Consider the following 10,963-nt stretch of genomic DNA (forward strand, 5'->3'; position numbering starts at 1 on the left):
ACGGAGTTTGCATAGGCCCACATACATCACTATGTACAAGTTGCAATTTGCGAGTGGCCCGCACAGAACCATCCTTTGGAAACACAGAACGCTGCATTTTGCCCAAAATACAGCCTTCACAAACATGTTTCAATGGTGCCTTAAGAGGGGGCAATGAAGCAACCATATCAAATTTCTGCAAACGCAGCAAACTAGCAAAGTTCAAATGACCAAAACGAGCATGCCATAGTTTTGCATCTGAAACCGCCTTTTCATCAGAAATTGCATTTGCTGAATCTTCCACACGCTTGTCATAAGAATTGAGCCTATACAGCCCACGAAACAAGGTGCCAGATACAATAATCGTATCACCAGAAGTCAAATCATGAACAGTACATCTGTCATCCATAAATTTGACTACAAGTCCAAGTCTAGCAAGCGTAGAGACAGACAATAGATTCTTCTTTATCCCTGGCACATACAAAGCATCTGAAAGTGTGAAAGCGCTGCCATTTGCAGCAGTAAGCATAATTTTACCAACGCCCTTCACTGGGTAAGAAGCATTATTGGCACATGTGACAGTATTCCCATTAGGGATAGGCTCAAGAGAAGTGAACATATCACGATGCGAGGTAATGTGCTTTGTAGCACCACTGTCAAAATACCATACATGAGAGTCAACAGAAACTGCCAAACATGCATCATGTACATATGGGTCATACTGGCAATACACGCTAAACGCCCATTCTGTATCCTGCACAACATTTGCAGAATCTGCATTTGTAGAGGCATCCGCTATTGTGGCTGCATTTGACTCTTTCTTCTTTGCCTCTTTAGCCTTTAGCTTAGGGCAATTCTTAATGACATGATCATTTGCCTTACAATAGTTGCACCTGGTCTTTTTCTTGCCTTTATCAAGAGCCTTCTCAGACTTATTGTTGCTACCTGTGGACGGAGAAGAAGTTGCAGACCTATTAATAGGAGAAGAAACAGTGGAAGGGACTGCCTTACCACTTCTTCTCTGCTGTTGGTTGGGCAGCAATAAATGCTTGATCAACTGCACGCTGCCTGGCCCTGTTTTGCCTGGACTGCGCTTCTTGCAAGAGCTTGTTGACTAAAGTATCATACTTGACAGCATCAGGTCTATCCTCATTAAGAAGTCTCCACGTGGAAGCAAAAGTCTGATATGTCTCCGGTAAAGCATCAAGAACAGTCTGCACAAGAGAATGATTAGGAATAATCTCACCTGCAGAAATCAACTGTTCTTTGAGATCTTTAATCTCAGCAAGAAAAACATTTATGTCATCATCTTCTTGCATAATCTTCAATTCTAGCTCTTTACGCAAGTAAGCGATTTTTGCCTCGTTACGACCTGCATACAAACCAGCTAGAATATCCCAAGCTCGTTTTGCTGTTTTAGCTGAACGAATATGTGGGGTGATGTTACGTTTGACAGAAAGTGCAATCAAGGCATGAGCCTGCGCATCTTTACCATCCCAACGAGCTTGTTCAGCAGTGGGTAAAATAATAGCAACAGTAGAGCTGCTAGAACCTGCAACATCCTCAACAGATCCTACATCCACAGAACCTGGACGTACATCTGTACCCTGCACAATGTTCCACACTCCTTTTGCAACCAAAACATGCTGCATCATGTATGCCCAAAGTGGGTAGTTGCTGTCTCCATCCAGTTTGTCTTCAGCAGACAACATGCGAAATACATCATTGCTGTTATCAGCCATGACCACTGACTGAAACTGATGCAAAAGCTACCTGTAATGAAGCAAAGACTGAACAAAAAACAACTTGTGCTATGTAGCACGGTCCACAATAGAATACGTATGCCTGTTTTGCAGAAAATTGCACTGTCAAAATTTCTGCAGAAAATGACGAAAACACCTGTGCAGAACTTGAAATGCAAAAACGGAGCCCGAAACGACCTCAGATGCAAATTCTGAGAACGCAATGCCCTACGGGTTCACTTGCAGAGTATAGGGACCTGCAAGCGCTCGTGAAAGCTTACCTCAATCGGAGAACGTGAGTCGGAGGGTGCCGGCGGCGTAGCCCTGGGAGCTGATGCCTGCTTTGATACAATTGTTGGAATTAGGGTTGCAGGAAAGCACACAAAGCTTGGAGAAGAAGAAGCAAGAATGCACACAACACAAAGTGTATTAGATTGTGTCAATGTACAAAAGATGAGTTAGCCCTAGAAGGATGGGCGTATATACAAGCCGGGGGAGAAAAAACCTCCTAAAGAGGAAAAAAGTGCCCCGGCGGTCCTAAGTGTGTTCACACACATCACTGCCTATATATATATGGCAACAAGTATCAACAATTTGATATTCAACTGTTAAACCTTGTTTTGTGTTGCGAACAATACGTTGACCATTTTTGTGAGGAAGTCAAGACGAAATTCAGCAGAATATATTGATTACATTATTGGAGAAATCCTTTTCAGTTTTACAAACTTGCCCTTGCAAGTGGCTCAAATACAACTTTTTTTGGGGGAAGACATGTGATGCATGAGGTTACACTCTCCATCCTTGTACTTACAACAATATCATCTACTTTGAATCTATATTCAGGTGATGTTTCGTCCAGAAACTCAAGCGACTCTTACATGTTGTAGTCTCCACTTTGATGTTACTATAAGGTTCCTAGGATCTATGAATGGATGGACTATGATGTTAAATTCAAACTCTGGACAATTCTCTTCAGAATCCAAAGGGACCCAACTACCAAGCTTGCTTTTCCATCTCCTATAGTCATAGCCCAAAACTAGGGATTGACGACATAGTTCGTATGAGATAGACATAGAATTTGGGCTTACTCTACAACTGATATTGTCGCCAATATGAAAATTTTCCTTGGTACTCCATCCTTCTCCAAGTACAGTGTCGAGATCAGTCGTAGATAGTCTTCTATTAAGCCACATCGTTCTTGTCCTCTCCAATTCCATTGTATTGAAACATGCCACAAAGACATGTATAGGCAAGAACCATTGAATTTTTATCCTTCTTGAAATCCTTCCAAGAGACATAGCTTTAAGAATATCATCTTTGATTTTGGATTTGAAGCTTGTTATGGTATTTGGATCAGGAACTTCCCATTCGAGTGACATTAATGTGGGAATAGGTATGTCATATAATTCTCCATGAACTCCTTCTCTCGATGGAACCCTGTATTCTCCAAAATACATAAATATATCCACTGATTTGTAAAATGAAGGTGGTTTGTCTGCATACATTACATCTGCAATTCCCTTGTGAATTACTTTGAATGTGCCACTTAAGCTCTCAACAGGCTGCCACTCCACAGCTGTTGATGGAAAGATAACTGAAATTAAACAAACAACAAATATATCATAAGGATAAATATTGTGTTGTATCAAATAGATAAAGTTTTGTTAAATTACAGTAAGAATGGAGAATTGGATGTTCATCCAAGTTCAACACCATGTCTTTGGCCATGTAGACATGTTAAACTTTTGCAAGCCAGCCATTGTCGGTCACTTTGAAGGTAAGAACACGACCTTTCCAATGGGGTTTCACTTCATTTTGCTTGGTTCTTTTCACCCTGTGGGCACCTTTGCAAGAGGGAAGCATTGTTATTCACACGAAAAGACATGGGTTTCCAAACACCATCCTCTTTGGTGTTATGAAAATCACAAGAAGTTATATTATGAGAAGGACGACGTGAGGATGCCATAGAAGCTCACAGATGAGAGAAAAATAGTGAGTCTTTTGAAAATACAAAGAAAGGAGAATAAGCTATATGCCAAAATGGAGGGAAGGTGGAAAAGGGAATGAGCCATACCAAAATGGAGGGAAGGTGGAAAGTAGACGTTTGAAAAAATTTGGTGATTTGTCATTAATAGCGTTGTTTTCAGAGCCTGCAAAGAGAAGATTTCGTATCTTCCTGCTTGAATTTTTGAAATATAAAATGGAACAAGATGTCACTATTTTGGACCCAAACTTTAATGTTAGCCATCGTAAACGTCTAAATTAAGCCGTTTTAGCCGTTCGCCACTAAAATAGAACCGTTAAGAAGACATTTAGAGGAGACAAGAATGCCATACTTTTGTATACGTGTCAATTCACAATTGGATAATTTCTTAATCCTTAGATTAACAAACAGCCCTTTTTTAGCGGTTTTTGGCCCTAATGAAATCTTACATCCATTAGTATATACAAGACAACATACCTAAGATACTTAAAAGCATATTAAACACCACATATTTGGGACAAAAAATACTAAATTAATAAGCAACTAATCTTACTAATTATTGTGAGCACCTTCTAGCTCACGGCCTTGCTTGAATTTGGAATAAGGACCCAAAAGAGCAGAATGATTGACTCTTCTTTCACTTCTACTGATGAAGACAATTTGCAACAAAAACAAAATCAGTGATAAAGCACGTGTGAGTGTACATGCACACTCTTTTATCCTTTTTCTATAAAGGAGATATCATGAGCCGAGCTTCAGTGGAGCACGAAGCATCAGACGTCTGGACAAGTGATGATGAGCATTAGCAATAACAAGCGTGTTTCCCTGTCAAAAGAAAATAAAACAAGCTAGCTTGCTTGGTAAAGAAAACAAGCTAGCTTACTGGGTAACGAAAAGAAACTAGCTTCTATCTTTAAAAGAATATTCAACATCTATAAGATTTCACTTTTCAGCAACAACTGGCCCGCTGGTTGAAGAGATCCAACACGCTCTCTCTATGTTTCGATATGTATAGTTGGAGAGCGAGGTTCGAAAAGTGGTAGTTATGTTTTTTCATTTATGTCTTAAATAGCAAGCGAGTTTTATAATCCCCCATGCTAGTTTGAAAAAGCAAAAGAGACATCCTTTATTTATAAAAAGCAAAAATGATGACAAGTTATCATCCCCCCCCCTCTCTCTCTCTCTCTCTCTCTCTCTCTCTCTCTCTATAGATCTCTTTATACTAGTGGGTGGACCCGTGTGCTCCACACGTATATAATTCTTAGCTTGAATCATATTATTCAAATTTCTAGAGTAATAGCAGCCTACCCCTCGCCTAACGTCCAATGTATCTCATGTGCAATTGACATGCTCAAAAGAGGTATTAACAACCCAACGTGCTACCCTCAATAAGAGGCTACACATTTTTTGAACATCCGACGACACTGACACTCATGAACGAATAGAAGGCTGCAATTGACGCACTTAATAGGGGACCACATTTTTTTGAACACACATCTCCAACACTCATGAATGAATAGTGTTGGGCATGCACATACTGTGGAAGAAGAACGCATCTCTCTTCCTACATGGTAAGGGAGATAGTTACATATATACATGTGTGTGTGTGTGTGTGTGTGTGTGTACATACATACACACACACATACATATACATACACACACACATACATATATAGACACACACACACAGAGACATAAGTGTATGTGTGTGTGATTGTTATATATATATTTATTTATATATAAATCTACGAATATATGCAACATTAGACAAAATCTTACATCCATTAGTATATACAAGACAACATACCTAAGATACTTAAAAGCATATTAAACACCACATATTTGGGACAAAAAATACTAAATTAATAAGCAACTAATCTTACTAATTATTGTGAGCACCTTCTAGCTCACGGCCTTGCTTGAATTTGGAATAAGGACCCAAAAGAGCAGAATGATTAGCTCTTCTTTCACTTCTACTGAGACGAAGACAATTTGCAACAAAAACAAAATCAGTGATAAAGCACGTGTGAGTGTACATGCACACTCTTTTATCCTTTTTGTATAAAGGAGATATCATGAGCCGAGCTTCAGTGGAGCACGAAGCATCAGACGTCTGGACAAGTGATGATGAGCATTAGCAATAACAAGCGTGTTTTTCACTCATCTCTCCTCCATCGCCACGTGTAAGAAACACGCATCGCTCCTCTCGCCACCTAGTAGGGGAGAAAGCTATGTGTAATAGATAGTAGAGAGAGAGAGAGAGAAGAGACGAGTAATATGAACACGCTTTTATAATTCCTTATGCAATATGTAAACGAGTTCCACCCCCCCCCAACCCATGCTTATGTTGCTCTTAGAATTGATAAATATACAATACATACCTTTATAAATTTAGCATATCATGGCATGTGTATTTTTTATGACATATAGATTTCCCTGTCAAAAGAAAATAAACCAAGCTAGCTTGCTTGGTAAAGAAAACAAGCTAGCTTACTGGGTAACGAAAAGAAACTAGCTTCAACATCTATAAGATTTCACTTTTCAGCAACAACTGGCCCGCTGGTTGAAGAGATCCAACACGCTCTCTCTATGTTTCGATATGTATAGTTGGAGAGCGAGGTTCGAAAAGTGGTAGTTATGTTTTTTCATTTATGTCTTAAATAGCAAGCGAGTTTTATAATCCCCCATGCTAGTTTGAATTTAAAGCAAAAGAGACATCCTTTATTTATAAAAAGCAAAAATGATGACAAGTTATCATCCCCTCTCTCTCTCTCTCTCTCTCTCTCTCTCTCTAGATCTCTTTATACTAGTGGGTGGACCCGTGTGCTCCACACGTATATGAATCATATTATTCAAATTTCTAGAGTAATAGCAGCCTACCAACGTCCAAATTACTCCAAACCTCCAAATTCTTGGCCGCTTTGTGAAACTAAATGATATAGTGCAGAGAAGAGATGAAATGAACACACAAGTCTTGTATAATTCGTTAATATGTAAACTCCCTCCAAAACCCACGCTTATGTTGCTGCTAGTAGAATCGATAATTTATATACAATACAATACATACCTATATAAATATTTGCAAACTTCTTTTTAATGCAAATATTAATATACCCAGCTCTCATCAACGGAATTAGTAAATAATAGTATATATGCAAAAGCGCCAAAGCTAGGCACAAAACGAATCATCACAGGTAAATCAAGGCTAGCCAGTAATTAATCAATAATAATTTCCTCGTGTTATGTCTGAAAAATGTCCGTACATGATTTTGCCGTTTGTTTGTTTTTGTGTGTGTTTTTTTTTTTGGGTGGGGGGGGGGGGGGGGGGGGGGGGGGGGGATTTTTTGGATTTTTATTTTTGGCAAGACGGTAGACCACTTTCCAGCGCAATTCCTCATTAATTTAAGCCCATCTTCACAGTGTAGCGGCTCTGACCTGCAATTGCTGCTGCGCGCAATTGCAGGTCTTGTCTACATGCTGATGAATATGATGACAAGCTGAAGGCAGGCGGCTCTTGGACAGCAGTCTCTCGGTAGCAGCCAGCTAGAAAGTAGCTAAGCCTCCTGATCCACACTCACAATATATATATACTTGTGTGAGAGGGAAGCCCAAGCGTGTACTTCATCGCTGATTTCCAAGAGCTGATTCAGCTGCAATGAATGAATGCTCATCTCAATTAAGATTATCTTATATACATGCCCTTTGTGTGATCACAGCATGTCCTTGCACAGCAGAGGCCGCAGAGAGCAAGCGACCCAGTACCTTGGAGCAGCACTGCATGATTACAAGAGGGTTGTTAATTTGGAATGCCCATTTTCCAACTCTAGTAGCCCTGGCCCCTTGTGTTAATCATCTGTATAGCCATGTCCTCTAGCTCTACAAGCTGTGACCATTTCTCCCACGGTCCGTCCATGTCGATGATGTCGAGAACGTCCTATTTCACATGCGGCCATGCATGTCCACAATCAAGTATTTGCCCCGGCCATATTGTCCATACATTGATCCTAGCAGCTGGCATGCAGGAGCTCATCAGCCAGCTATGAAGAGACAGGTGGTGCCATGATGAACTTCCACTTGTTCCATGCACTAACATATGATGCAGTAACATATAATTAGCTCCTGTGGAGAGCACCAGAAGATCACTGCTCTCATCAAAGTCAGGAGCTCCGTAAAGTGCATATGCTAATTTAACAGTCACAGTGTACTGGGGGGACGGCAGCGGCGGTGTCGGCTGCTGCTGCTCTTCTTCCTCCTCCTCCTCCTTTTGGCCCGCTTAAACATCGGCCTGATCTTGCAGCAGTTGATCTTCCTCATGCCAATCATCATCTGCACCCAACCACTCCTCCATACCAGAACACTCAGCCAACAGTTCGCCCATGTCACTCACAGTATCCGCCGTGGAACAGTCGACTTCCTCGACCAGCCAATCCTGTGCACACAACCACTCCTCCATACCAGAGCAATTAGCCAGCAGTTCATCCACACCACCTGCAGCAGCAGTATCCATGAACCAGTCCACATTGTTTCCTGCATCAGCACATGAATTAATATTGTGGGTAACCTGCAACTCACCAGCCTCAGCTTGCAGTAGTTGTTGCTCCGCCATGTAGTTGAGGATGAGGTCCTGCTCTGCCTGCTCTTTCTCGTTCTCTTGCTGCTGCTGCTGCTTCCCATAGGCATATTCATGTGTTTGTACTTGCTGCTGCTGCTGCCGCCGTTGCCGTGGCCTCCGCCCAGGCCCAGCAGCTCCTCCTGATGACGACGTTGACGTGGAGGAGAAGGAAGAGGAGGATCTTGAATCTGGCGCTGGCTGCCGGGCGTCCTCCCGATGATGGCGGTGAGGGCGATGAGGGCGGATGGGAGCCGTGCGGAGGCGGCCGTTGAGGGTGAACCTGTGCTTGCAGGACCTGCAATGGAAGACGGGTTGCAGGAGGAGGGTCTTACCGGGGTTGTTCAAGGAGCGGAAGACGGTGTTTGCGGGGTTGGGGCAGAGGCTTCTGGGGCAGGCAGGCGTGGGCTTTGTGTTGCGAAAGTAGGAGCGGAGCGCCCTCACCATGAGTGGATCCATCTCTGAGAAGTGGGCAGGGAGGCGCCCGCTCTCCACGATTTCAAGCACCTGATGAGGGGCAATCTGCTGGGGGCTCGACATGTCCAGCTGCATATTGATTCTCTGCGTGCCGGCCTGCTCATGATATCGATGATGATGGAGGCTGAGTCCCATGATGTTTGATGAACGTCCAGCTGTAGATGGGCTGGGCAAAGGGGCAGCTACGCTTGCTGGCAGCTGCCCCCGTTCAAGCCTCATGATATTTGTCTGCGCCGGCCACTGCTGCTCTGCATGCAGGCTGAAACCCGTGTTTGATGATGGTGAACCGCTTAAGATGAAGGCGCTGGAGGTAGAGGGGGCAATTACCGGATGATGAAGATGCTGCTGCTGCTGCTGATGCATTAGGATGCGGTCCTGCACAGCCATAGCCATGGATGCTGGGGTTGCAGCTGCAGCGCCGCTTGGATGATGCAAGATAAGGGTGCTCAAATTCACAGCCATAGCCTCCTGGAACGGAACGCACAAGAAGAAGAAGAAGAAGCAGAAATGGTGGTGGCGTACTATGCAAGAAAAGATTGCTATTTGAGAGGGAAAACTTTGAGTGTCGACCCCCTTTTATTCACGAGAAGAGAGCGCGTCCCTTGAGCTAGGCCTCCATGTAAAATGAACGACATATGCAAATGCCCTAATTATCACCCCAAGAGTTCTCTCTCTCTCTCTCTCTCTCTCTCTCTCTCTCTCACACACACACATATCACTAGCTAGGGCAATACCAACCTGCTTTGTGACTTCTTCTTCTTCGGCTGCTTTGTCACTCTCTTTACAAGTGCGTGGTTGAGAAGACTTTCGTTCTCCACTAGGACGCGTTTGATATCGAAAAGGCACGTGTGGCAATACAATTCTTCTCCATCATGCTCTTAAAGAAAATCAATTCTAAAGGGATTTGGTCAAGACTCTTTTGGTGTACAGTCAACTTCAAGGGGCTAGCCTTATGGTGCCCAAATCAAGATGATACCGTCTACAAAGATGACATATGTAAGGAAAGCTACAGTTTGACAACGTTTTACCAAGTCGATGACATACCTACTAAGGAAAGCTACATTTTGAGACCTTGTTACCCCTGCAAAATCCTCTGAATTCTCAACTTAGTTGGAACCCTAGCCATGGTAAGAATTCGTAAATTATTAATTTCTGTCTAGTTTGGTATGCATGCTTTCACCTAGAGGAAGATTATGTCATAATATTGGGGAACTTGCTTTTGAGTCGAGTCAAGGGATTACACTTTAAAAGATTCTCTAGGCTAATTGTTTTGATACAAAGGGGTTTACATATTTACAGGAGGATCATTTATGCATAAAATTTTAGCCTTGTCCGATGCGTAAACGTTAAACGGGTCCCTCATAGCCAAGTCTAGCATAGTTGGAGTTTCGCTCTAGGAGTCAAATGGAACACCCTTGTAATATATTTCTAGGATATGCATAATCTCAAGGGGGATTATGTGTTCTGATGTTTGATGCATACTAGACCATTCATAACATGCATGTTTGAGTGTGCTAACCTTTGCAAGAAAGGTTGTGCGCAACCAAACCATATTCAAGACAACTCAACTATTTTCATAATAGAGTTAAACAAACCTTTACAAGTGGTATCATAGTAATTTCTTGGCTTGTGTGGATTGAGAACATTATGTGTATAATATAATTTTCATTTTTTATTTAAGATGGAGGGAATGAACATGCTATGATGTAATGCAATGCAATACAGAAATAGAATTCATAAATTGATTAAGATTCATGTAGCACAACACAAATATTCAAGTAGAATCTTGGACTCAACAAGAAGACAGTCTGTCTCTCTCAACATACCATATGAGATGGAGAGCAACAAGCAGACAATCTAAATGATGTTGAGCACATGAACAAATATATAAATATGATGGAACAATAATATAACTAATCACTTGATAAGGATAATAAAGCTTACTAATCCTAGCTATGGTGGCTTCTACCCTATGAGAAGATGAGTGAGCCCTCCTCCATGAGTGCTACCGTGTGCAAACTCCCATCAGTGCGTGTTCTATTCTCTTCAATGGTATCAAACAATGCTTTAATCCCTTTTATTGTTAGGTTTAGTCTAGAAAAACCTTAATTTCTCTCTCAAAACCTATAAACCCTAATCTCACACATCTTTTTCTCAAGTTTCTTCAAGATC

General features: G+C 41.9%; 1 protein-coding gene across 1 annotated transcript; it reads right to left on the bottom strand.

Annotated features, from left to right (window-relative positions):
• Window positions 1-7,078: 7,078 nt before the first annotated feature.
• On the bottom strand, window positions 7,079-9,267 carry LOC147620475 (uncharacterized). Its single transcript, XM_086825417.1, has 2 exons — window positions 8,278-9,267; window positions 7,079-8,193 (listed from the first exon to the last, which is right to left on the bottom strand). Exons 1-2 carry the CDS (start codon window positions 9,251-9,253, stop codon window positions 7,979-7,981), a joined length of 1,191 nt encoding a protein of 396 aa, XP_086681543.1. The 5' UTR covers window positions 9,254-9,267; the 3' UTR covers window positions 7,079-7,978.
• Between the last annotated feature and the right edge of the window lie 1,696 nt (window positions 9,268-10,963).

Source organism: Cibotium barometz, chromosome 31 (genome assembly GCF_041138505.1).
Source record: "Cibotium barometz isolate CiBa-2024 chromosome 31, ASM4113850v1, whole genome shotgun sequence".
NCBI lineage: Eukaryota > Viridiplantae > Streptophyta > Polypodiopsida > Cyatheales > Cibotiaceae > Cibotium > Cibotium barometz.